At 38.4% G+C, this 27,929-nt stretch overlaps 1 protein-coding gene across 4 annotated transcripts in view; it reads left to right on the top strand.

Moving 5' to 3' along the window:
• LOC143292496 (ubiquitin carboxyl-terminal hydrolase 7-like) overlaps positions 1 to 27,929 on the top strand; it is a 52,176-nt gene that overhangs the window by 3,500 nt on the left and 20,747 nt on the right. For 2 of the 4 annotated variants that reach the window (XM_076602836.1, XM_076602834.1), the window contains exons 2-17: positions 829 to 924; positions 3,848 to 3,950; positions 8,248 to 8,343; positions 9,861 to 9,934; positions 14,914 to 14,978; positions 15,257 to 15,345; positions 16,619 to 16,727; positions 18,701 to 18,831; positions 20,681 to 20,735; positions 20,992 to 21,072; positions 22,721 to 22,811; positions 23,792 to 23,874; positions 24,993 to 25,102; positions 25,714 to 25,867; positions 26,714 to 26,858; positions 27,252 to 27,321. In XM_076602836.1, the coding sequence (XP_076458951.1) occupies positions 829 to 924; positions 3,848 to 3,950; positions 8,248 to 8,343; positions 9,861 to 9,934; positions 14,914 to 14,978; positions 15,257 to 15,345; positions 16,619 to 16,727; positions 18,701 to 18,831; positions 20,681 to 20,735; positions 20,992 to 21,072; positions 22,721 to 22,811; positions 23,792 to 23,874; positions 24,993 to 25,102; positions 25,714 to 25,867; positions 26,714 to 26,858; positions 27,252 to 27,321 (1,552 nt within the window). Of the gene's footprint in view, positions 1 to 828; positions 925 to 3,844; positions 3,951 to 8,247; positions 8,344 to 9,860; positions 9,935 to 14,913; positions 14,979 to 15,256; positions 15,346 to 16,618; positions 16,728 to 18,700; positions 18,832 to 20,680; positions 20,736 to 20,991; positions 21,073 to 22,720; positions 22,812 to 23,791; positions 23,875 to 24,992; positions 25,103 to 25,713; positions 25,868 to 26,713; positions 26,859 to 27,251; positions 27,322 to 27,929 lie in introns of all 4 variants that reach the window. The other 2 variants (XM_076602835.1, XM_076602832.1) reach the window with 1 other exon arrangement.

Below are 27,929 nucleotides of genomic sequence, written 5' to 3'. Positions count from 1 at the left end.
TAGGGCACCGTGTGCCACTCTATTGGATGTGCTAGATATTGGAACATAATCACAATGAGCCTGTTGAATTTCGTCAGTTTCCAGCATATCCCATATTGATACATCTTTCTTTTCTTTTCTTTTTTTTTTCAGTGTCCAGCAATCAGCATAGTCCCCATGTAATACCAGGTGCTCTTGATCATATAAATCCCGGTGCGTTCTGAAGCAAATTTTGTCCTTGTCTGGACCTGTTCTAGCTGCTTCATAGTCACATTCTTTTTTTTTTTCTTTTTTTCTTTTTTGTTGTTGAGGTCCTATGCTGACAAAGCAGATGAGAAAAGCTGGGTAATGGATGGCTTACTAAGGGTGTTGGGTTACATTGCTGGTTAGGCATCTTCTTAGAAGATAAGGTGTGTATACTGTCCAAATCAATGTCATCTTCTTGAGTATATGAACTGCACTGAACTGAATAGATGGCTGAGGACTGGGGTATATATATAATAATATATACACACATACATATGATATATTTAATACACTGTACTCCAGGGGTGTGTGATGGAAGTTGGACTTGTTACAAATACAGACACAAAAATGATTGTAGGAAAACATCTGCTCTGTTTCCTTCATTTTTCTCTTTGCCTTATGAACTAGGATAGTACTAGTTTTACTGTCAATTTTCGCTGTAATTCATGTCTGTAACTTGTAAAATTAAGATCTGCTCCAAGATGGGATCAAATTATATGAATTATGAAATGTAATAATAGGTTCTGATATTTGATTTTGATTTTCTGCAAAATCAGATAATGACTTGATAGTTGATTTATATACTTTTATAATTTCTTGCAGGCAACAATCATCATCATTCAGAAGATGCATCAGGGGAGGCCATTAATGGAGAGGCTAAGGAAGAAAGCGACATCCCAGAAGCTGAAATGGAAGAAGGTACGTTTTTGCATATTTGGGCAAAATGAAATTTTACAAATTTGTCATGTTGTTAGTTGGTATACTATTATCAAATCTATGCTAGCTTTTGATGCATACATGAGTTGTTGAACATGATCCAGTTTAAGTGATCTACATTTTTGTTGTTGTTTTGTACAACTACCAGGTGATTGAGTTATAATCCAGTAGCCTGGAATTCATGCTGGCTAGCTTGTCCATGGTGCAAACCTTCCGGATTAAGGCATTTTTCCGGATCATGAACAATTTATTTTGTTGAGAATCCTGAGTCAGAAATTTATTATTGGGCTTTTCCCAAATGTGGGAACGTATGTTTGAGTTTGAAGATGTCATGATATTGTTTTTGACTCACTTGTGTAAACAAAATGAGTCTATGTTTTAACCCGATGTTCGGTTGTCTGTGTGTGTGTGTATGTGTGTCCATGGTAAACTTTAACATTGACATTTTCTCTGCAAATACTTTGTCAGTTGACACAAAATTAGGCATAAAAATAGGAAAAATTCAGTTCTTTCCAGTCATCTTGTTTAAAACAATATTGCACCTCTGGTATGGGCACAAAAAAATAAAAAATGAAGCCTAATTATATGCAAACTGCATTTACTGTTATATTTTTTGTATTCTCTAAACTTGGCACCTTGATCTGATATTCTGACACAACAACAAGAGCAGTCATTATTATAATTTTTTTGTTCAAACAGGAACTTCTTTTGCTAAGCATGGAAGTTTTATTTATTTTGCAAATGTTTTGGTGCAGGTAGTAAAAAATGGAAATTACTCTGTAATTAATGCTAGGGGACTTAATTTATCTTAAACATTACATTTTGAAATTATACTCAATACATAAAAAGCTTGTGTGTTTTACTCTCAGTGTACAGGGCTTTCACTATGTTCATTCGCCCAAGTGGTCTTTTTCGGAAAATACTAAAATCAATATGATGAGTGGACTTTACAGATCTGTTGGCTGAGCCCTAAAGGTCATGGGCAAAAATCAATTGCGTACACATATTTATACACATTCAAAGCGCGTGCTCATATTCTTCGTGAACACGAACGACGCCATTTTGTTTCAAGTTGTTGACCTGCCCGTTCAATCCTATATGCAATGGACAATACACGATAACATGTGATGGAAATTTGGAGAAGGAGACAGCTAAATATTTATTCAGAGAAAGATTTGTGAACGCCTCATCACTAACTGGATTATGCCCCAAACTGCCATAAAAATATCCACAGAATCAGTCGGAATTCACAGTTAAAAATTGTAAACCATGCGAGTTAATAGCCTTGAACTGATCACGATGAAACGAAAAAAATTCCCAGTCTTGACTTTACTTTTCACTTCATACGACGTTTAGAAGTACTTGTACTTGGCTCTACATGTTATTAGTTTAACAAAATACTAAATTTTCATATCAACTTTAAAACCATAAAACTAGATAGAACATAAAAGAGAAATTGAATCGACCGTGTCGTACTACATTCCCAGCGGGTGTAACTAAACTTGTGCATCTATCTAGATCTAGTGAAAACGGCTAAATGTTGCAGTGTGATTGCAGCAATAGCCATTAAAAAGAAATTTTTATTGCCCTTAAAGATTTTTTGAATGCCCAAGATACACCAGAATAATATGATTTAAACAGCGTTCTCACTGCGAATACTGCAATTGATTTATCGCCCTTTAAAAAAGTATGTTCAAATGTTAAATTTTAGAACGTTAGTTAAGGAGCCACGATAGTGTAATGGGTACGGCAGTTTCTTCTCACCTGAACACGCAGGGTTCGAATCTGGTTAGGACTTTTTTTCTCTCTTTTTTTTAAAACGCGAAGCTTTATAATAGTTAATACAGAACACATTTTAACGATTAGATTTTTTTTTCTTTTTTTTAAGTGTATCACAAGTGAGTCTTGAAGGCCTTGCCTCTCTTGTTCTTGTTTGTAATTAAAAGAAAAGAAATACAAATTCTGAGCAGAACATACAAGGATACAATGACAGTTGACACTAACTACACCATCAGCGTGTTTGCTGGATATAAATATTTTAAAGTAGATGCTGAATAACACTAACTAGAAGTAGAATGAACCATTTTAAAAACTTGAATCGACAGTAGTTGTCAATGAGTTTCGGTAAGCCAAGCGCTGGTACACCAGTCTGCGCAAATCTGGAGAAAATGGCTACATCAGTACATGTTGGGGTGTGCCTGAGGTGATGGCAACGTCTCCTTTACTGCAAACTTTTATATAGTTTTAACAAATTATTAGATAATCGAGAGCCATCAAAATAACATGATTTAAACAGTTTTATAAATCACCTCAAATGGAGTAATCACTTTTTAGCATAATAAAGTTGAATTTTGATTTTGATTGTTAGTTGGCAGATGTGTTTAACTTTATGTGATGCAGATTAATCTACTTCCTTCCAACTCTAATGTGATTCTTCTAGTAAAAGACTAAAACGTTTAAAAATTAATGCATAGCAGTTGGGACATTTTAAACCTCTCTCTCTCTCTCTCTCTCTCTCTCTCTCTCTCTCTCTCTCTCTCTCTCATGATTGCTTTATTGGATAAAGAGTGAGCCTTTAAGGCATCACCTCTCTTGTTCTGTTTAGTTTTTATTTTGAGGGCATGTTGAAAAGAAGTTTATTCTTTTATGTTAATAAAAGTTAAGAATATATTTTTATTTTAACTTTAACAAGTTCAAGGATGTGTAAATATGTTACTGTGCTGTTACTTTACTGTTACAGTGTCAGCTACACGAACTGGACAGGCTGTGTGAACTTTGATTGCAAATAATTTTGGGTAACTTCAAGATGGTGTGGGTAACTTCAAGATGGTGTACTCATTTTCATTTTGGACAGATATTTTTGGTTTTATCTGAAATGTAAATGATTTTGTGTCATTTTAAGCAGATGACTGTCGAGCAGAAGCGACCTTTCGTTACACAGTTGAAAACATCAGCAAGTTGAAGGAAAGTTCCTTGAGTCCGCCATGCATGGTCAGAAATCTCCCGTGGTGAGTGGTAGTTTTTCCCTCCTCTCTGTCTCATTCTCTCACCTGCTCTCAATTTCACTCTTGCTTTCTTGTTCTTGTCCTCCCCATTGGCCAGAGTTCTCTTTTCTTTCACTTCTTAGTTTTTTTTAATTGCATTGTTATGAAGATTGAGTCATCAGCCCCATTCATTTGTAATATGTGGCTTAGGTTTGCACGTGTGTGTGTGTGTGTGTATGTGTGTGTGTGAATGTGCATATGTGAATGTGCATACACAAGTTCTTATAAAGTTATATTGATATGCACATGTATGTGCCCAAATTCTCCTGTTTCTGTGTTTGTGTATGTTTTTCGATTTATGTTTGTACCTTTTTATGTACTATCCACCCCAATATTCCTTGTGACCCTGGTACACTTGCTAATAAAGACATATTCTATTCTATTCTGTTCTATGAAAGTGAGTTCAAATAAACCTGGACAGGTTGCTGGCAGACTGTGTGTGTTTCCATGGTAAACTTGGAACGTGGTATCAAGTCGAAAGAATTTTCATTGAAACGGATTAATTAAGTATTGAGTAGGTGAACCAAAAATCAGGTTTTTCTTATATTTTAACCAGTAGAGTGCCTATAACAGTATAAGACGTCAGCTGACGTCCTACAAAAAGTATTGCCATAGTGCCTATAAGACGTCCAATGACGTCCTGCATATGTTCTGATTTTTCCTTCATTGGAGTTTGGTTCATTTCACATAAACAGACTGAACAGTTAGTTTATGTGTCTGGATTATAAAGATACTATTAAAATGAACATTCTAATTTCATCAGGTAGAAGACCCCTATTGTACTCGTTAATAATTTGCTAACTGACCATGTGATGCGCACGTGGAAAAGGGGGTTGCATCATGTGCAAAAAAAGTGCGTTGAAAACTCTGTCCAGTAAAGCAGATAGTTACAGTCAGCAGATTTACACAATTCTGAAAGTTTTGCTTGTGGTTATGGACAGATTTCGCGATGCAATAGGACCTCTCTTGTCTGATGATTGGTTTGAAAACGAAGGTTATTGGCAATGACTGTGACGAAACTGACAGCCCATTTGATGGTAATTCAGTCCATCTATCCAGTCAGACAGCGTTTTTGAACAAGTGGCTATGACTGAGAGAATACGAGCAGTGAGCGTTGGAAGAAGGGGAGGAGAGGTTGAATGTCAGCCAGAGTTCATGAAGGGGTGTGGCTTTTAGGAATGAGTATGCTCACATTTCAATACAGACTGTAGGATGATAACCACCAATGCTCCACGATTTTCACGAAATGCAGGGTGGCACCTGCTTTGGACGTGAAACATGTGCTTTTTGTTTTTCACGCTTTTTTTCGCTGATTCAGATGGTTGACTTGTTTGAAGAGGTGGCAAGCCGGATGCACATCGGACTCTTTAATCGGCCCATGTGCAACTTGAAAGGAGTGAATGTCATCAGAGAACTTCACACTCACACTCCCGAATGCTTTTAGCTGTCAAGAAGCTTGCCAGCTCAGTTTCTGAGACGGTGATTGACCTGTTAGATTGACTTTACCCACCTTTGTCATTGTTGGGAAAATGATATACTTACATGTCTGCACGAGCTGTGATTTGTTTTTATAAACTTATTGCCCGTTTTAATTTCTTCTGCAGGTATAATATGACAATAGGCATGCTATATCTAGCTGTATTTTGTTTCTTTTCTTTATGGATGTTATTATGTAGAGGTGGAAATACTTTTTTGTTGCACAGAAATTATTGTCTTGACTTTACTTGCCTGAACATTTATCTACAATCAACCCAATTGGGTAAAAGAGCCCAGAAGCAGAATCTATACTCATTTTCCTTCACAAAAACGTTTACTTTCTTTATCACCCTTAGCTTTTGTGCTAGAATTTTTTGCGATTTATTACCCCCGAATCCTCAAAATTCCCAGGAAAAGGGGAGAGCACTTTTTATTTTATTTTATTTTTTACAAAGTTCTCTGGCACTGAACTGGTAAACTTTTCAGATGGAAAATTATCTTTTAAAATAAACTGAAAGGGAATACTTTTGAGTTTAATTGATGAACTTTGGGTTCAAAGTGACATGAGTGGCTGGGCATGTGAGCAGGTGTCTAAAATGAGCCATGCTAACACACTATCAAATAGTATCATGACTATGACAAACTTTTCAACTTTTGTATTTCATGGTCCACAAAGTCATTGGTTATCCATGAATGCCATGATACTGGTTATCTTTTTTAATAGACTTCTTTAATGTTTGTATTTATCAGTATTTAGTCCAGAATCTGATTTTGTGTACAATTTTTGTAACATGCATGATGAAAATAAAAACTGGATATTTTCTTATTGTTTTTAGGCAGATTAGTTTATTTGAAAGTATTTAAACTATTTCTATAAGGACACCCAGTACTTGAAATATTTAAAACTTTTAAAGAAAAAAAGAAAAGAATTTTACAACATGAACTTGTAGATTAAGACAAGTTCATAACTTCACAACCATTTATCAGTTAAAGTGTTCCTAATTTACTTACATATCATATGTAAGACTATGATGTTTTCAGCACATTATGAACAGTCTTATGCAATAGAATAAATAATGCCTTATTATATATATGATTTTCGTTTTGTTTGTTTGTTTGGTATGTGAGTTCAGTGAGGAGTTACTTTCCTTCATATAGGATTTAGAAGTCCCCTTGGGATTTTTCTGTCAGGGGACAGAGGGATTAAATGATATTCATACGCAAAGTTTGTGTAATACTAATACTGTAATAACTGGAAAATTAGGTACGGTTGGAGTTTATGACAAACTTTGAAAAGCACTGAAAATCAAATTGAGATTTTTCAATATGCATGCTTAGTTAATGCCTTGTAATGCGTTGCCTATGATTGTACATGCTTTTGCACATGTGTTATGTGTTATCAGACCACAATAGCAGGTACAAAACTCCACCACCAAACTGATTTGTAAACCAAAAAGATCTGTGCACTGCACACCCCTTCTAAAAGAGTTGCACTGGTTACCCATAGACTAGAGCAAAGAATCAGATACAAAGCCACCTGTCTCTGCTACCATGTCGTATCTGGAACTACACCCCAGTACCTCTCTGACATCTTTAAATTCTATGTACCCTCCTGACCTATTCGCTCTGCTGCTAATGATAGAACCTTCCATGTCCCAAAATACAAAAGAGAACAGCAGGGTGGTCAAGCCTTTTCATCATCTGCTGTTCAAATATGGAACTCTTTGCCTCACCACATCCTTCACAGCCCCTCACTGCCTTCCTTTAAATGTAACCTCGAGACTTTACTTTTCCAGCTGGATTTCCTCTAGACCCTCTCTCACACATGAAAGTCATTAGTTGATTGTGTATATACATTTGTCACACTGAATTATGTGTGCGTTGAATGTATGTTACATATGTATTGATGGCTGCATGCATTCATGTATGTATGTATGTATATATATTTATGTATACGTGTATTGTACGTACAAGTTTGTGTGTGCATATATGTTTATTGTGCATGATTATGGGTTGAGGACTGAGTGTTTTTGTATGCGTGTGTGTGTGGATTGTACAGCGCTTTGTGCAATGAGGAAAGCGCTGATAAATGTCCAGTTATTATTATCAGAGAGAATTTTCAGTTGAATAGCTGTAGCAATAAATTTTTCAGTACTACCCTGTCAGGGTGAACCCACATTTCTGTTCAAGTTTTGATTGGCTTTTTCCTATGAAATGTAAACATTAGGTGAAAATTTTTTCATTCCTTGGCTACAAGAAACCATTTTCACGGTCACTACTTCTTTGTGACCAGAGATTCAGGTAAGTTTTAATCTTACACCCTGGCAGGTTTCAACGTTTGACGTCATGTCTTGATTTCGGATGATGGGCACAATAGTCGAGTTGTTAAAGCGTTGGGCTTTCAGTCTTAGGATCATAGGTTCGAATCTCGGTAGCTGCGCCTAGTAGGTAAAGGGTGGAGATTTTTTCGATCTCCTGGGTCAACATATGTGCAGACCTGCTAGTGCCTAAACCCCCTTTGTGTGTATACGCAAGCAGATCAAATACGCACATTAAGTCCCCTGAAATCCTTGCCAGCGTTTAGTGGGTTATGGAAATAAGAACATATAAGAACATACCCAGCATGCATACCCCTATAAATGGAATATGGCTGCCTGCATGGTGGGCTAAAAAGTCATACACGTAAAAGCCCACTCATGTACAAATGAGTGAACGTGGGCGTTGCAGCCCACAAAGGAATAAGTAGAAGATTTCGGACATTTTAAGTGTATTTTGCTGTTTTCAGGAAAATCATGGTGATGCCACGGCAGAATACTCAAAATGCTGAGCGTCAGAAAAGTCTTGGTTTTTTCTTACAGTGCAATGCAGATTCTGAGTCCACGTAAGTTTGTTTCTGTGTATTTGTGTTTGGTGGATTTTTTTTGTTGATGTTTTTTAACCTCCTGTTCTAAGTGTTTATGTTTAGCACATGACTGTATCAAACATGATGAATCATAAATGATAATGGAAACTTCTATAGCTACACTCGCTAGAAGAAAAAAAGACAATTTGTGCAAGATATTGCTGACTAATTATATACTCTTGACTCGGCTACATAGGCAAATGTACTGACATGTCCCACATTCATCATTTATCTGAATTCTTAGTGATTACTACACATCCTCATAATATATATGCAGATTAAAAGTTAAGCGTACTTGAAGTGAGTATACTTCATTTTGAGAACTGCAAAAAAGAGCTAAATGTAAGATAGTTTATTGACAGGTCTGTTTAATGTAACTGTAAGAGAATATAAATGGGGTTCTTCAGAGTATTGAAAATTGAAATTAAACCTGATAATCGAACACCCAGTCCATCCAATCACCATCAGTTAGTTCTTCAGTGAGTTTTCTTGGCTTGCTTCTCTGTTGGTTAGAATAAAACTGTCCTTTTTCTTCTTGAACACATTTTGCTTTTCTGTTCTTGTGTATCGTAATCTATACATGTGTCACTGGACCTTTTCAATGTGATGTCATATTTTGCAGACAGCACTATTGCAGCCATATTGTGTGTGGAGAAATGATCAATGTTAACTTTTTAAAGCTCGCAATTGAACTAAATCTTTGTGACATCGAAGAGTATACTTTTCATGGTAATCAACATGCTGACAGAATCACAATGGAAACAACATGAATTGGGAGAAACTTGAATAAATCAAATAATGAATGATAGAAACAGCACTAGAAGAGCTGATAATGTTTGCGAGCCACAATGGAAATAGCTGCTGTCGTAGTTCTTTAAAATATCTGGATCCAACATCCCACAAACTACTGGCATGCATTTTATTTTCTACACAAGCTAAATTTTATTTTTCATGGCAAAGTTATTTCAATCACTGGAAAAATAGCATAAACAGGAGGCAATAACAGTGTAATTGATGTCTTACAACCAAAGTGTCCAGACACCCGTCACATAGCAATTGTTGAGCATTTATTGCACATAACCTTTGAAAACTCCACACCAGTACCACAAAGGCAGAAAAGAATGCTGTCATGGATAATAATGCATTTGTGAACAGCAGGATGATGTTTGGGTCCAGGCAATGGTCAAAAGTCCATTGAAAAGGATAAAAGAATTTTTTATCGGATTAATTTAACGAAGAAGAGGTCAAATGGTCTATTATTTCAAGATGGGGCCTGTCATTGAGCAGTGTGTTGCCTTTTTTTCCATTTTTATTTTTTTATAATCTCCTCATTCAGTGGACATCAAGTCAACCTCACTGTTAATCAGATTTAAGTATTTGTGGACAGGAGTGCTTTATTTGAAGCACATAGTCTCATTTTAATGATCATGAAGTTTTGTTTCTTAATACTTAATAATGCATTGAGCTTTTGACCTGGCTTACTGGTCTTTATGCAGATCATGGTCCTGCAATGCCAGTGCAGAACTCCGTCTCTTGAATGCCAGACCAGACACAGAGCCATTCTGCCGTAGTAAGTACCTGAGTTTGATGTTATTGATGTTTAATATTGTGGCTGACATGTCAGGATTGAGTTCCTCCTTACACATCCCAGTAACGTTTAAAAAAACCCAAAACATCAGAGATAAGAAAACAAAACCAGTATGTGCATCTTTTATCTGTATAGAATCTAATAGAACAATGATAAGATTGAATAGAAAATGTCTATTGACATTTTGGTTGTGGCAAAATCCTCATTCTGGATCATTTGCTGTTGTTGAAATTCAGCTCACAGCTCTTTTCTCAAAAATAAGTTTCCATGACTAGAAAGCAAAAGATGTTTACATTTTGGATGATGATGTATTGTTTTAATTTCTTAGTTGAAAAAGATAATGTTTATATGATTAAACATAATTTTTGACAAGGTTGTGTAAACAAAGTGAGTTTGTTATAACCTGGTGTTCGGTTGTCTTTGTGTGTGTGTGTGTGTGTGTATGTTTGTGTGTCTGTTGTAATCTTTAATATTGCCATTTTCTCTGGAAATACTTTGTCTGCCATTACCAAATTTGGCTTAAACGTAGTATGAAAAAATATCTTCATAGTCATACCAATAATAGGTTGGAAGTCTCCAGAATTGAGCCGTATTTCTGGATCATTAACGGTTTATTTTGTTGAGATTCATTCTGAAATCCGAAAATTCTAAAAAAAACAAAACAAAACCGCTTCCCACTGAGTTGCCAGAAGTGTTTGGGAAGAAGACGACATGAACTCATCTCTCTTGTTCACAATTAAAGGGAAAGAAGTACAAATTCTGGACAGAACACATGATGATGAAGTCTCCCGTCGGACCAACGGATAAGTAGGCAGGCAGGCTTATCTGTCGGTGTGTGTCTTTATATGGGAGAAGAGGCCGATTCTGGATGCACGACACTTCCCACAGGTGTTGCAGGCAAAACGTCTCCAGAAGTTGAGCCCTGCTTCCTTCTCTCACACTTCTCCTTAATGGCCAGCTTTCTCTTGAAGTTGAGCCCTGCTTCCTTCGCTCACACTTCTCCTTAATGGTCAGCTTTCTCTTGTTTTCAAATGTCTTTATGCCACTAGAGCACAGCATCCTCCAGCGAGAGCGGTCAAGGGCATCAGTTTCTCAGGAAGCGATATCTATGTCACAGGCTTTGAGGTTTGTCTTGAAGGTGTCCTTGAAGTGCTTGCAGGGTCTTCCAAGTTCACTGTGGCTTTCCTTCAGTTGGCCATACAGAAGCATCTTCAGAGTCCTGCTGTCTATCATGTGGACAACGTGTCCTGTCCAGTGTAGCTGGCACTGGATCAGCAGGCTTTCGATGCTGGGCAGGCCACTCCTCTCTAGGACCTGGAGGTTAGAGACCCTGTCTTGCCACTTTATGCTAGGATCTTTCGTAGGCATCTCTGGTGAAACTGCTCAAGTTGTTGAATGTGACGGCGATACATCGTCCATGTTTCACAGCAGTACAACAAGGTGATCAGCACAACAGCTCTGTAGGTTTTGATTTTGGTGCTGAGCCTGATGCCTTTGTTGTTCCACAGCCTGTTGTTGAGTCTGCCAAAGGCGGAGCTGGCCTTGGTGATGCGCAGCGTCACTTCAGCATCAAGGACTCCGTTGCTGCATAGGGCGCTGCCCAGGTAGGAAAACTTGTCGACTGACTTGATCTCTGTGTCATCGATCTTGATTGCAGGTGGGGGGAGGGGGTGGGGGGGGCACTGGTGTTTTGTAAGCTAGTTGGTTGGTACATGGACTCAGTTTTGGTTAGGCTGATGGTGAGTCCAGAGCGACTGCAGGATGTTGAGAACCTGTCCATAATGAACTGCACGTCCTCATGGGTGTGTGCAGCATGCGCGCAGTCGTCAGCAAAGAGGAACTCTCTCAACAGTGCCTCAAGCACCCTGGACCTGGCGTGGAGTCGCCACAAGTTGAGAAGTTTGCCATCTCACTGATCTGTGCGAAACTGAATGTAGATGCCCTGGTCACAGTCTTGGAAGGCATCAATCAGCATGGCAGAGAAAAGAATGGAGAACAGTGTGGGTGCCAGGACGCAGCCCTGCTTCACTCCATTTACCACAGGGAACGGATACGACATGTCAGTATTTTCCTGTACTCGCGCTTGCATGACATCGTGGAATGGTGCAATTAGCTGGATTAGGCTCTCTGGGCAGCCGAACTTTAGGAGGAACAGGGCGGTCAGCTTGTCTGTCAGCACCTCACCTCCATACTTGTAGATGTTGGCCTGGATTCCATCCGCTCCTGGTTCTTTTCCTGACGTTGTCAGCTTCAGGGCCTTCAGGGTCTCGGCTTTGGTGGGAGGGGCAGCTAGCGAGTCATTAACTGGTAGCTGTGGGAGGGCTGCAATTACCTTGTCGGATACAGATGAGTCCCTGTTGAGAAGGGTGTTGAAGTCTGCACAGTGGGCAAGGATGTCATTCTTGTCTATCAGGAGGGTGGTCTGGTCCAAGACTTGGACAGGGGTTGATCCTGTGACTCCCAGCCCATACACAGCTTGGAGACTCATGGAAGGTCTTCATGTCGTGAGCATCAGCAGCGGACTGAAGCTCTTCGGACTTTCTCTCCCAGCAGGTGTTCCTCATCTCACACAGCCTTTTCTGTACAAGTTGCTTGGTGTGCAAGAACTGGTTCTTCTTCCTCTGGCAGTATTTATCGGAAATGTGGTCGTGGTGGCGTATATGCAGTGTGTTCAGGAGCTTGGAGATTCCAGAGTCGTTCTTGTCAAACCAGTCTTTGTGGCTCTTCTGTACAAAGCCGAGTGTGTCAGCTGCTGCTGTGTACACAGCATCTCTGAAGGTGCTCTATACCTCTTCTACATCAGTCGATGCAGGAATTTCTTTGAGAGCTGCTTGGATGTGCTGCTGTAGCATGTCCTTGGTGATAGGGAGGTGGTGGATGTTCAGCTTCCTAGGGGGTTTCTGCCTTGCTGGTTGGAGCTTGCGTGCAAGTCTGATGTTCATCTTGCTGTTTACCAGGCAATGGTCTGACCAGCAGACTGTTCCTCTCATGCAGCATGTAATGGAAACATCACCTCTGTCCCTCTGCCAGACAATCACATAGTCCAGCATGTGCCATTGCTTGGAGCGGGGGTGCATCTATGTGTTCTTGCACTTGTCCGCTTGTTGGAAGAGGGTGTTGGTGATGGTTAGTCCATGCTGCGCTCAGAGCGAGAGCAAAAGCAGTCTGTTGGAGTTTTGGAGTTGCACTTGCCGGTGCCATGCTGTCCTAGGACTTTTGGCCACGAGGAGAAGTCCACGCCGACACGGGCATTGAAATCCCTAAGGATGATCAGCCACTGAAATAGTGCGGCTGAGCTCCTCGTAGAAAGCTTCTTTGATGTCATCAGAGTTGGTCATCATCGGGGCATAGCAGCTGATGGCTGTGGAGAAGCGATCCTCGGACAACTTCAGATGCAGGGTCATCAGCCTATTGTTTATCACACATGGAAGGCTGTCAAGCTGTCGTGCAAGTTTGGTTCGTAAGGCAAAGCCCACACCTGAGGTTCTTGGGGTGCTGTCTGGCTTCCCAATGCAGTTGAAGGTGTAGCCCCCTCCGACTTCCTCCAGCTGGGTTTCACCGGCAAACCTGGTTATGCTCAGGGCTGCTATGTCCACCTGGTAGCGATCAAGCATTCTAGCAATGAGCACTGTGCGCCTTTCTGGTCTGTCGTCTCTGTCTAAAAGGGTGCAAACATTCCAGGCACCCAGAGTCAGGGCATGACTCCTCGTTTTGTTCTTCTGTTGTGTTCAACCACTAGTGTTGGATGTCTAAGTAGGTGCGGTTTCCTACTAGGTACTAGGCGAGGCAGGCTTTGTTTGCTGGGATCCTTTTATCTCCCCTTCCCTATGTGAGGAGAGCAGTGCTGTCCCTAAAAAGGGCTTGCTCTGACACTGTGGGAGGATATGGGCGCCGCATCTGCCCCAGTCTACGGCGGACGACCATCACCCCACAGCCGCCTGCGTGCAGTCGTGACTAGGAACTGCTAGCAGCATCCTCTGCCTGTCCCCTTTACCACTTCTCCATCGCCGCAGGGCTTGGGAAAGCTGAGTGTTAAAGGGCTAGCTTGTCATTCCAACATTAGCCTGGTTGCCTGACAAGCACAGGTGACTTTTTTTTTTTTTTTTAGTAAAAAGGAGTTGTGCAGTCCCTTCCCCACTCTCTCGCCTACCGATGCTCACAGTCCCACAGGTGCAGATGCTGCCATGTGTAGGACGGCCTCGACAGGTGCAGGTTTTTTCTTCGGAGTTCCGTCTCCAAGGAGGACTTCCAGCCAAGGATAAGAGCTGCCCCTGCCCTTTGGTCATCCTCTTCTGCCTTCACAGCCGTTGGGAAAGGTTCTAGACAGAACACATGCAGTGATACTAACTACACCGTCAACGTATTTACTGCATATACTGATGTAGATATTCTAAAGTGGACACTGAATAAACTGGAATGAACATAAAAGAAAAAATTGAATCAGTCGTTTGTTTCAGGCCGTTGTAGGCTGGTCTGTGCAGATCTAGAGATCTACCATGCATATGTTGCGATGAACTTGAAGTGATAGCAACGTCTCCTCTACCGCCGAAATAAAAGAATGATAGAATTATAAAAAAAAACAAAAAAAGAGCATGATTTAAATGGCGTTATTAAATCCAATACAATCATGTCTATTTATTGCACAAAAAAGAAAACAACAGCATTGCTTTAAATATTTAATTTTGCTGAATGACATCAGATGCGCCACAGCAGTAGGGATTAGTCTTCTTGCTAAGGAACTGAACAGGCATGGTTCGATCCCGTTTACATGCTTTTTTTTTTTTTGTTGTTGCTTTTTTTCTCCCAGTCTTTTTGATATATCTGATATATATGTAATACAGAATACTTTCTAACAATTTTTTTAGTCTTTTTTTTTCTTCTCCTTGTGATTCCTTTACTGGATAAAGCATGAAGCACAAGTGAGTTTTAAAGGCTTTACCTCTTGTTTTCTTTGTTTTCAGAAATCCAGCACTTATTCTACTGCAAGGAGAATGACTGGGGGTTCAGTCACTTTTTTTCTTGGAATGTGAGTCTTATTCTTTTGTTGTTGTTATTGTTTGATTTCTATTTTTCATGTTCTCAGTTCTTTTCTTCTTCCTCTTCTGAGCTTCTTCCTATTTTGTCCATTTTAATTCATCACTTTGATCTGCTATAGGAGAAATAGAACTAAACTTATTGATGAAGTGATATTGACTTTAAATAAGAAAACGTGAATTGTGTTTGGTGTGGGAGAAGAAAAGAGGTTTACTTGCAGATAGAAAGAGTTTTGATGAAATGATCAGGCTGGGTGTCCATGTGTTGCAGGAAATGCTGGATCCAAAGAGGGGCTTTATAGAGGATGACAAAATCACACTGGAGGTGCACGTCATGGCTGATGCTCCTCATGGAGTCTGGTAAAAACATAGAATAGATTGTGAATTGGAACAGAAATTTGTATTTTGTATTTGTATATCTTTTTATCACAACAGATTCTCTCTGTGTCTGTGAAATTCGGGCTGCTCTCCCCGGGGAGAGCGTGTCGCTACACTGACACCCATGCTTTTTGTTTTTGCTGCGTGCAGTTTTATTTGTTTTTCCTATCGAAGTGGATTTTTCAACAGAATTTTGCCAGGAGCAACCCTTTTGTTGCCATGGGTTCTTTTACATGCGCAAAGTACATGCTGCACATGGGACCTCGGTTTATCGTCTCATCCGAATGACTAGTGTCCAGACCACCATTCAAGGTCTAGTGGAGGGGGAGAAAATATCGGCGGCTGAGCCGTGATTTGAACCAGCATGCTCAGATTCTCTCGCTTCCTAGGCGGACGCGCTACCTCTAGGCCATCACTCCACTAGGGGTGTGGGGTTGGGGGTGGGGGGGGTAGATAAGGGGAATGAAGGTTCATACTGATATACCAAAGGGAGGACATGTTTGAAGTTTAGGCCTAGAGGTCATTTAGCCATTCCAGCTTGTAAGACTTGTAGTAACTGTGTGTCTAGACTGACATCAGGAGTGACATCTTGAAAATTTCATGTAAGTAATGGCACATGTATAGCAGCTCATGAAGCACAAGCATGAAATGATGATCAGACATGCCTGCCTTCCCGGTGTGTCCAGATTTGTCCCATAAAAGACTAGGAATTTAAAGGGTGTCCCGGACATAAACATGGATTTTTACAATGCATTCCGCATAATTGGAAAATTGCAAGTGTACCATCTTGACCAAGTTTGTGGACAAGCACCAAGATGTCAATTGCACTGGCTGCTGCCTCTTAATCACGATCACCTAACACCATGACATCGAAGAAAGATCTTCCAGTGTGGATACACACACATACACTGACGCATGCACACAGACACACACACACACACACACACAGTCCAAACACTTTTCACTGAAGTAAGTGCAACACAATAAAAAAAACAACCTTTGTATCAGTTGATGTCTGGAATTGCATCCAGCCTGCAGTAATACACCTCATGGCTGCAGTTAGTATGCGTTATTTAGATCTGGGATCTAAAGCCAGAGTACCAAAGAATTATCTCCATCATCTCCAACTGGTAATATCATCTCTATCATCTCCATCTGATAATATGTATTGGAGTTGCGTATTATGTCCTTATTACTACAGCTGGTTCTGATGGTATGCAATAATGAGTTGTGTATTTTGTCCTTGTTACTACAGCTGGGACTCCAAGAAACACACAGGCTTTGTTGGTCTGAAGAACCAAGGGGCTACCTGCTACATGAACTCCTTATTGCAGACTTTCTTCTTCACAAACAAACTGAGACGGGTGAGCAAAAAAGAGAATGCTTACAAGAAAATATTTATTGTGATAAATTTTGTGTATGTGGTGTAAGTGAACCTTATGATTATTGGTGTGGTGAAAAATCAAAATTTAAGTCTTTAGCAGTAAGTACATCAGTCTTGGCAGTAAGTGCATCAGTTTGATATTGCACCCACTGATATGAAGCTACACCGTGAGAACACACCGAAATGTTCTGCGATAGTGCCTTTATCAGGCCTGGTGGCTGCTGAGGTTGTCTGTAACAACAAGGAAACGGTTTCTTGCTACAAATCTGCTGATATTTTGTGTTATTCAGTTAGTGTGTATTGTTTGACTCTGAGACGTTGCTCTGTTACATCCATTTCTGATGTAGAATACACTAGTGTAATTGGAGCTTGCTGACTTTGAACATAATTTTTGAAGTGGTTACTGGTGTCTGACCAGCATTAAACCATATTTGGAAGCAACGGCAGGCAGACTTTAAAACTTGGTGAAAGGGAACGTGAATGTGTAATGCTACTGAGATGAAAATGTTATCCATTTCACGAACATTTTGGAATTTGTTTGCTATCATTCCTGAAGTTATTAAATAAGCTCCAGTTTGGCTGACGAAAGTCTAATGAAGTGGCAGTATATTTAAGTTTGTTGCTGCCAGGGAAATAAGATCTGAGTGAAATCTGTTTGCCAGGGTTATTTCACAAAAAACAGGTATATATTTTCAAAACTTTCTGTGGGTTTGTAGTTGGATAGAGACCCATAAAAGTATATTTTGTCTGAAAGGTAATCAAATAAAGAATACAGAACACATTATGTTTTCCAAGTTTGTATTTTTCAAAAAACATGCGCTTGTTTTGAAATCAGTGTTTTGTTTTTTTGTCAGATTTTCAACTTATACATAAAAAAAATTAGTCTGGTCATTTGCACAGTAATATAGTATTTTCTGGACAAATGGATTAAAAGTGTACATATTATACTAGAATAACCACAATAAAAAGAGACATACATACATGATTCAGTGTGAATGCTGTAAGTGATAACATAAACGTGATTGTCAAATACTTTCAGTCAAATAAGTTTTCTTGAAGAAAAAAAAAATCATCATGCCCATCAGTAAAGTCAGACCCATGAACTGTTCCATTTCAAACACATTTGTATCTGTTTATGTCGATAGTCTGGAGTACTTCTTTATGCCTGCCTGGGTTTGCCTGTACCTATTGGAGTGTCTGCTGTGCATGCAGATTGGTTTCCTCAACAGTGTTGTGATTCAGATTATCATCTATAAAAACAGAAACAAAGTCAATGCAGTCTGTGTTGTGAGGGTCTTTTTTCAGTCCACTGTCACCAGTCGGCATTAGCAGGCTGAATGTTGTTTTTTGGCAATTTATTATTGAGAAGAAAGGGGTCTTCTACCTGATGCATACTCATTTAAATAGTATTTTCATAATCCAGACACATAAAACTAACCATTCAGAGTCTGTTTATGTGCATTGAACCAAACTCTAGTGAAGGAAAAATCAGAATATATGCAGAACATCGTTGGACATCTTTCAGGCACTATGGCAACACTTTTTGCAGGACCTCAGCTGGTGTCTTATAGGTACTCAACTGGTTAATCAATTAAAATGACAAGCAAAAAGTGAAGTTCCAACTTTGTTTGATACAGTGATATTGAAAGAGGTTTCGGAAGTAGGAAATGTTGAAATCTGATATTTAAAAAAAAATGTAATGGTTCTTTTCAACTCAGCGCACGTTTTGTAGATATCTTTAAAACAGAAATAATAATGAGCAGACCATTTTTCGCAACTCAAAACCTTCATTTGTCATTGTGGTAATCTGTTTTGTAATTACTTGAGAGTTCAGAATTTGATACAGTCTTCACTGAGATGAATGTTTTGTGGATGTGGGACTACATTTGAAGTAGGATATACCAAAGTAGAAAAGACAGTGATGGTGGTGTTATATTTTTTCTTGATATTCAGGCAGTGTACATGATGCCCACAGAAGGAGATGACAGCATTACCAGTGTGCCTCTAGCTTTACAAAGGGTTTTCTATGAGCTGCAGTTCAGTGACAAACCTGTGGGAACCAAGAAGCTGACCAGGTCTTTCGGGTGAGTCTCTGTCTTAGAGATTGGTTTGGAACCTGCTGGTGCCAATTTTTATAAAGCCATAGTGTTTTGGTTGTTCATATTATGTTTGTATATATGCAGTGATAGGCTTGCTTGATTCATTCAGACCCTTATCTTGACAAGATTTGGCTTCCCAGACAATTCATAGCAGTGTTTGCGGGCCGTTGTAGATTCATTGTCACATGCTTAAATTGGCATATGAAAATCTCCTGTCAACTTGTGAAGTACAGTTTTTTACAGGGTTGTAGATTGTGTATCCATTCACTCAACATCACTGTCATGAGAAGAAAGAAATGCAGGCCAGAAGAAAGAGAATATGTTTCGGTAACAATCTTAGTACAATCTGTTACCAGACAGACTGGGAGATAGACTTTCCTCTGTGCTTGGTTCCAGAAGCAGTAGGTTCATGTTCCCAGAGGGAAACACTTAAAAAAAAAAAAAATTGGAAATACATAAAGGTTATGGTGTTCTTGGTTTATTTTCCTCATTTGCTTCCAAAAAGTTATTTTTCTGAGTCGCCTAAAGTATTTTGAACATATCTGGATGTTTACTGTGGAAATATTTATTACAATGACTATTCTTAGTTGTTATATTATTATTATTCTTGTTGTTATTATTTGTTTATTCTGATCATGTGTTTCTTGCTATTATTATCTTTTTAGTTTTGTGCTCTTTTTTTGTTTTTTCCTATTCATATTTTTCTGAGATATTTTGATTTAGAGGATTAACCCTTTCACTGCCAGGGAAATAGGATTCAAGTGAAATTATTTGCCAGGGTTTTTTCACAAAAAACGGGTATATGTTTAAAAATTTCTGTTCTCTTTGTTATTGGAGAAAGACCCATAAATTAAAAAAAAAAAATTTTCTGAAAGGTGAATGAATAAAGAATACAAAACACATGACATTTTCCAATTTTACATATTTTCAGTAACATGCTGTTGTTTTTAAATCAGTGTTTTGTTTTTTTATCACATTTTCAACTTGTTCATTACAAACATTAGTCAGGTAATTTGCACGAAAATGTCATGTTTCTGGACAAATGAATAATACCTGTAGACACAAATTATACAAGAACAACCACAATAAAGAAAAAAAAAAAAAAAAAGAGATACACAATGCATTGTGATGTGAGGCCATGCCCCCTCGGTCTCCACCTCCTCCTCTTCACCCATCTCACATGGTCACTTTGGCCAGTTCTCATCTGACCGTGTTGGCTGAGTGCCAAGAAAATCGCTCACACTGTGTCCTGCTAATAATTGGTCACTTTCTGTCACCTGCTACAGCTGTACAGCTGGCTTCACTCACTGATAATCGTATCTTAGCCAGTCTCTTTATTGCTCCCTTTATTTTCTGTCAAATCGTCCGATAAAAGTTCTTCACTGTCTTCTTCTTTGAATTTACACTTCAATTCTTTCTGAGCATCAGCTAAAGAAAGCAGTCTTGGTTGATTTAGTGCACCACAATTGCATGTCTTGAGTGCGGTGTCCGACATTTTGTTGAGCAAGCTTGAAAAGGAGCCAGGCAAAAACTATGGCAGTAACCCAACCAAAACATTCAAATAAAGGACTGCATCATGTTGTAGTGGGGTTTCTAGCCATGAATAGAATCTAGAAAGATTCCCCAAGCTAAAGCTACCAGTATTTTTGTCAGTGAACTCAATGCAAACCAGGGAAAAGTCTGAATATTTTGATGACGAGTTTTCTCGTCGTTGTGGCAGTGAAGCGTACACGCTTAAACTGATGAGTTATCTTGTCATATAGGCAGCCAAGGGGTTAATGGGAAAAAGAAAATCTTAAGGTCCTTTCATCTTTTACTTTTTTCTCTCTTACAGGTGGGAGTCTTTAGATTCCTTTATGCAGCATGATGCACAGGAGCTATGCCGTGTGGTAAGTGTCTAGTAATAAAAATAATCATTGTTTTGTCTGGAAAAGTTGTACTCTGTGGTCATTTTGATGCATTTAATTGAAAAGACATTAACATATGTAAATTTGGTTGAAGGTTTAGTGTTTTTGTAAAAGTATATTTTGGGCTGTGCAGCTTTTTTAACATGCACTTCATTCTGTGATCAACTATTGCTTAGCCATTTGTATCTTGGTTTGGCCAGTACCTCATAGTTAACATGTTTTTGATGCTTTGTTGCAGTTGTTAGACAACATAGAGAACAAGATGAAGGGAACTTGTGTGGAAGGAACCATTCCTCAGCTCTTTGCTGGCAAAATGCTGGTAAGACTGTTGTTTATGTCTGCTGTCTCTTTTTAAATGATTTTTGACAAGTACCATGCTAAATCTAATGCCTACACAGACTTCATACTATCATAGGAAAAGAAGATGGGTGGCACAGACTTAGAGTAAAGCTTTCACTTTGTTGTAAAATATTGAGAGAGGTTGAAAGAATAGTTAATAACATGGAATCTGAAAGCCACTTTGTTTTCAGAAGAGACTGTGTGATAGACAAACCGCTGTCTTACCAACAGTTCATTTTAATTGATTCCATGATGCTCTGTTAGTGAATTCTCATTGTTGGTTGGCACTTCATGAAGAGCTGGAGAGAACAGGACATGTACTGTCCTCTGTTTTTGACTCACTTGTGTAAACAAAGTGAGTCTATGTTTTAACCCGGTGTTTGGTTTCTGTGTGTGTGTCTGTGGTAAACTTTAACATTGACATTTTCTCTGCAAGTACTTTGTCAGTTGACACCAAATTAGGCATAAAAATAGGAAAACTTCAGTTCTTTCCAATCATCTTGTTTAAAACAATATTGCACCTCTGGGATGGGCACAAAAAAATAAAAAATGAAGCCTAATTATATGCAAACTGCATTTACTGTTACATTTATATTTTTTGTATTCTCTAAACTTGGCACTTTGATCTAATATTCTGACCCAACAACAAGAGCAGTCATTATTATCATTTTCTGTTCAAACAGGAACGTCTTTTGCTAAGCATGGAAGTTTTATTTATTTTGCAAACGTTTTGGTGCAGATGGTAAAGAAGGGAAATTACTCCGGAATTAATGCTAGGGGAGTTAATTTGCTTTAAACTGATCTTTCTCATCTTAAACATTACATTTTGACATTTTACTCAATACATAAAATGCTTGGATTTTTTTTTAAAGCGTATCACAAGTCAGTCTTGAAGGCCTTGCCTCTCTTGTTGTCTTTGAGTTCAGCAACTTTGGTAGACACAGAAAGTTAACACATTCATTCTTTTGTCGAATTTTCAGTAATTTCATTTGCTTAGAAATATGCATTTGCTATGGGAAATGTGTGTTGTGTAAATTTTTGAAGACTTAAATTTTACATGTATTTATTCTCATTGCCTTATATTTTCCATGGGGGTACCAATAAAGTTTGAGAGTTTCACAACATTTTACTTATCACTGAAGGCTATATACACACTCCCAATTCTACAAAATGTCTTCAAAACATCTTACACTTTAAGCCAAAACTGTTTTTGTCAGATACAAAACATGAGTGTCAAAGAATCGATAGAGATACAAAAAAACTTAGCCGTATGAAGAGCACAGGATCAGGAGTCAAGATGACTGCCGGAAAAAGAGGGCGCAAGTCAGGGATGCACAGGGGAGGTAACCTACATTGGGAGGTTATCGACCGTAGCTACTTTTGTTTTCTCCGCATAGGCGGGTAGTAGTTTGTACAGGACAGGAATCAGACCCCTGCTGGAGTCTGCACTAGTGAGTCATGGTAAGTATGTTTCTAAAACGTAATTTTAGGAAGAAAATTTCCTTTTTGTATCAGATTAAAGATAAAATAAAAAGCTTGAACAGTTGAATGCACAAGAACTGTTGAACTGTTTTTGTGGCTTTATGAATTGAAGAGACATTATATGACCTATCCACTTTTCTTTCCAGTCATACATCAAGTGCAAGAATGTAGAGTATGCATCAGAGAGGGAGGAAACCTTTTTTGATATCCAGCTGAACGTGAAAGGCAAGAAAAATGGTAAGTGTGCATGAGAATTATTTTGGTGAACTTAAGGACTTACCTGTCATCTTTATTGTAGTTTTTGATTTTTTAAGATAAAGGGAACATAGAGAGACTTGTTCACTTTTTAAGATAGAGAGAGAGATATGTTCCCAACAGTACCTAATTAAATGAAATGCAAAGTATTTTTCATATAGGTGTTTTGAATATTTTTCAGTGGATTCTTTAAAAGATGTTTCTTTGACATACATTTATTTATTTATGTCAAGATGGCTCTTGTATTAAAGGAATATTCTGATACCTTTTGTCTTGAGGTATGATTACAATACATGGTTGCCTCGGTGGTTTTTCAACTGGAAATGAATATGTGTTTGTTCTGTATTGTCCATGTGTTCTGTGTAGCTTGTTCAGGATTAAAGAGGCTCTATGCCAGTCTTGAATAAAAGCTTATTTGTGTTTGCACATTTCTTCTGTCTTTGCTGCTGTGTGCACATGTTAGATGATCGGTTTTAGGACAGGCCCAGCGCTTCCTTTTTTGAAGAAGTGTCTGGGTTTGTTCCAATGTACCTTTTATTTACCTGTGTGCTAGCTGAGTCAGTCGCATAAGCAGCACTGACTTGAAGTTGTGTACCTTGTGAATTGAGAGAGTTACCACTCTTTACTATTTGTTAATCATTTCATCTCCATGCCTAATTGTTTGTTCATTTCTAGAGAATACAAGTTTCCATACTTTACAGAATAGATATTTCTTATTCTTTAGTTTGCATTAACTAGATCTAGATTTTTTTAATGACAATTCTAGAAGAGCGGAACAAAACAAAATTTAGGGCTGGTAAACAATGATCTGACACATTTGACATTTGTGGAGTTTTCATGAGCTTTATATATGTAAGTGGTACAACAGTCTTTCGTTGTCTTGTCATGTCATTAGCTTTATGTCTGTCTGCAGTACAAAATCCTTCTGTTGTCTTGTCAAGGTTTTTTTTGTCTGTTGGCAGTACATGAGTCTTTCAAGGAGTATGTGACAGTGGAAACGCTGGATGGAGAGAACAAATATGATGCTGGAGAGTTTGGTCTGCAGGTCAGTGTGATGTGATCTTTTAGGGTTATTGCCTCGGAACATGTTTTTTTGTTGTTGTTTTTTGTTTTGTTTTTTCTTCCTAACTTTAAACAAGGAGTGTTATTCTCATAGTGATAGGTTTGTTACAAGACCCTTCACAAAGAATTTTGCACAGGCACATCTAGAATGGTTTTGAATTGTACAAGTCTGAAGCATGGTCTGTAGATTATGTTGGCAGTTGCAAAGGTATGTATTTGACCTGTGATATTGCCATAAGATAATTTTTTTGTAGTCATACACTCTTGACTTCTCTGTCTACACAAGAGCACTGACTCGACTGTTCCCTTTATGTGAAAGACATCTGTTGTTGTTTTTTGAGAAATCACAAAATCTTCTGATGAGAACAGCAGTGTTTTTTTGTTTTTTGTTTTTTAACTTCCACCATGTGCACGCACAGTCCATGTATGTTGGTGAAGTCAGTTTGCTCCCCTGATTTCCCCACAGACAGCTTATTTATATGGGTTAGTTTAAAAAAAAAAAAAAAAAAAAAAATCACATACTGATTAATTAAAAATGAATCCAAGAAAACACAATGAGTTTAAAATAGTTTGAATTCAGAACATTTTAAAGCCCTGATCGGGCTCCTTCATCTGAAACATTTGTCTGCCATGTGACTGGGAAGAAGCTGGGTCAGATGCCGTTGTTGATATGCTCTTGTCCATGTGAACCAGTCACCTCAAAAATTACTCTCCTGCTCATGAGCACAACAACACACTTAACATTTACTGGATGCAGTGGAGAGTAGAAAGGTCAGTTAAGATGTTTTTAGCTTACAATGTCATTATGGAAATTAGGTGGCACTGCAGTTATTCAAAATGATATAAAGCCCGAGTCGGGCTCCATTGTCAGAAACGTATGCAAACAGTAGGGCCTCAATTGGGGCCCATCATCTGCAAGGCTGTAATTATTCAGCAAACTGTCTTCAACTATCTTCATGAGGAAACGGGGTTAAAAGATTTTATTTGTGTGTGAACTGTGTGATCAGGTCATCACACAGTTATCTGTTTCTTATTCTGTATATTTGCGTGCACTTAAGCAAAAAAAATATGTGCTATATTTATTTATGTGTATGTTTGCAGGACTCTGAGAAAGGTGTGATATTTCTGAGCTTCCCTCCTGTCCTGCACCTACATCTGATGAGGTTCATGTATGACCCAGTCACAGACACGAATATCAAGATCAATGACAGGTAGGTTCAATCTGTTGAATTTGCCACAGATGGGTTTTGCAAGAATGCAAAGGCTGATTCACTAGGCTCAGCCAGCAATGAGAGTGAGAGTGATTTTCCTGATAGCTTACCAAGAGCTGAATTTTGATGGAGCGCTCTTTGACAGTTTGACTTATAATGATTGTGTCATTGCTAACATATTGATGAAACTGAGCAATAAATTCTGTGGCTGAACAAGACAAAACCATCAAAATAAAACTTAGTAATGATCATGGAATATGGGGTTGACATGAAGACATCTTTTTGTATTTATTGATGTTTTTTACTGGGGAAAGGTCAGAATGCTGGCATGTTCTTCTGTCTCACTGCAGGAATTTCAATTAAAACATGATTAAAAAAAAAAAAAAAGTAATGCAAGTCTGTATGATTACCCTCATGTGTGGTTGTAAGTTTTTACATTTGTTTTTTTTTTGTTGTTGTTGTTTTTTTTTGGGGGGGGGTGGGGGGTAAGGAATCTTGGCAAGTGAATGAACCAAACTTCAAAGTTTTGGTGGATTCTGATAAGAACTTTTCAGCTGCCCAGTTGCAGACATTGGAAAAAGAAAATAATTGTGAATGTTGTGTGTGGGCAGGTTTGAGTTCCCTGAGAGGCTGAACCTGGATGACTTTCTGCGGAAGAAGGAGACAACGAACGCCAACTACATCCTGCATGCTGTGCTGGTCCACAGCGGAGACAACCATGGGGGGCACTATGTTGTCTACATTAACCCCAAGGGGAACGGCAGGGTATACACACTTTTAGCACATGTCCTTCAGTCTGTACAAAGCATGGAATGCAGGCTTTTTCTGACTGTGTTCTTTGTATTCCCTCGACTCTATTTTATTTTCTGTGATTAATGAAGAACAAATAGCCAATTATCACACCTTTCAGTTTCTTTGCCTCATTGCAGCTAAACAAAAACCAAATACAGCGATAGATATCAGTTGAAATGAATAACTGAAATATTTCTCCTGTGAGAACATTTATTGTTGGTGCATTGTTGTTGCTGTCTTGGTTCTCTGCTTCTTTGTTTTCCAATTTTGGTCAAGATTCAAAATATTGTGATTCAGTCTTTTAACTTTTATTCTTTGTTCATTGATGTATTTGTTTTGTATGTATGTAATTGTAACAGTTTATTCTTGGGAACAACTGCGTAAAGGGACACCAGACTTAACATTATGATAGATATTATAAGGCCTTCTCTAAAATGTTAATGCACCATGGTGTGGGCCTCTTTTTGCTCAAGAAATTCTTCTTTTTTTTTCTTTTCTTTTTTTCAGAAGAAATATGTTGAATGATTGAAAATGAAACTTTCTTGCTGAACACAAAACACGTGCAGGTACTGTCTTACACACTATTACATATCCTTGATGTGAAAATATTTGATCGGTATGATTAGTGTACATAGGCTGCTTTCTACATTTTGTCAGTTTTCACGGGACAAAGCAGAGAAATCCATTTGGAATCTGAGAGATCAAAGAGGCATTTCAAAGAAGCTTGGCACACAAGAACTGCTTTTAGTGCTTGACTTTGTGTCTTACTCCCAGTCCACAGTTACTCACTTTATTTATGCAGCTGTGTGTCTGTTCCAGTGGTGCAAGTTTGATGACGATGTGGTCTCCAGATGTCCAAAGCAGGAGGCCATCAACAACAACTTTGGTGGGGATGACGACACATACGCTCACAAATTCTGTACAAACGCTTACATGTTGGTGTATATACGAGAAAGTCAAGTGGGTAAGGCGGATTCTTTTGTTTTTCTTTCCTTTGTTGGTTCTGTTTTGCTATAAAGCCTGTACTAAGTGCTTAAAAAAAAATAACAAAGAAACATGAGCATGTCCACTTTGTTTTTCTTCTGTTTTGGGGGCAGGTTCCGTAACTGGCAACAGTACAAATATGATTTAGAGAGAAAGGTGCTCTGAAAATGTAGCCTGTTTGGCCATTGAAAAATGTAACCTTATTTAAGTTTTCTCCAGTACTCATTCCATATTGTTTTTAGCTTTCAAAGTTTGTTTTCTATTATTTATCGCATGACTCTGTACTATCAAGGTGTTCATTTGTGCCTGTGCTTGATGCAGATAGGACAGGAAAATGTGACTGGAATGATGATGGAACTACCTAATGTTGCAGGTAGTGTTCTGCAAGACGTCAAAGAAAGTGACATTCCAGAGTCCCTCACCAGCAGGCTGCTAGAAGAAAGGTAAGTGGGAGGGGAGTATTTCCATCATTTACATCAATCCCCATATACATTTTCCTTTTTTTTTTTTTTCATTGAAATATTTATCTGCATTAAAATTGGACTGCTTATTGTGGGAGAAGCACATCACCATGGATACTTTTGGTTGTTTTTTTCTTTTAATCTTCTTTCTTCCAGAATAAACGAGATGTGATTTGTTATCTTAAACTTATGGCCTATGTTATTTTCTTCTGCAGGTATAATCTGACAACAAACATGCTGTTTCCAGTTGTGTTTTGTTCTTTTCAGATGTCATTCTATGCGTGTGGATATAGATATTTTTTTTGTTGCACAAAAGTTATCTTTGCTGTTAAATGCCTGAACAGTTATTGACAATCAGAATAATTGGGTAAACAGCTCAGATCCAGAATCCGCATTCATTTTCCTTCCCGAAAACATTTACTTTCTTTCTGTATCTCCTTTTGTTTTTGTGCTGGATTGTTTTTTTTATTCACTATCTCTGATTCCTCAAAATTCCCTTGCAAGGAAAGAGTATTTTTTGTCCGTAAAAAGTATCTAATGCTGATTGGTTCAGAAACTGAAGAGAGTAAAACCCACTTTATAAAGCTTTA

This window comes from Babylonia areolata, chromosome 18, assembly GCF_041734735.1.
Source record: "Babylonia areolata isolate BAREFJ2019XMU chromosome 18, ASM4173473v1, whole genome shotgun sequence".
Classification (NCBI taxonomy): domain Eukaryota; kingdom Metazoa; phylum Mollusca; class Gastropoda; order Neogastropoda; family Buccinidae; genus Babylonia; species Babylonia areolata.
Note: the sequence above shows the minus strand (reverse complement) of the source record. Positions and strands in the feature narration are given on the sequence as shown.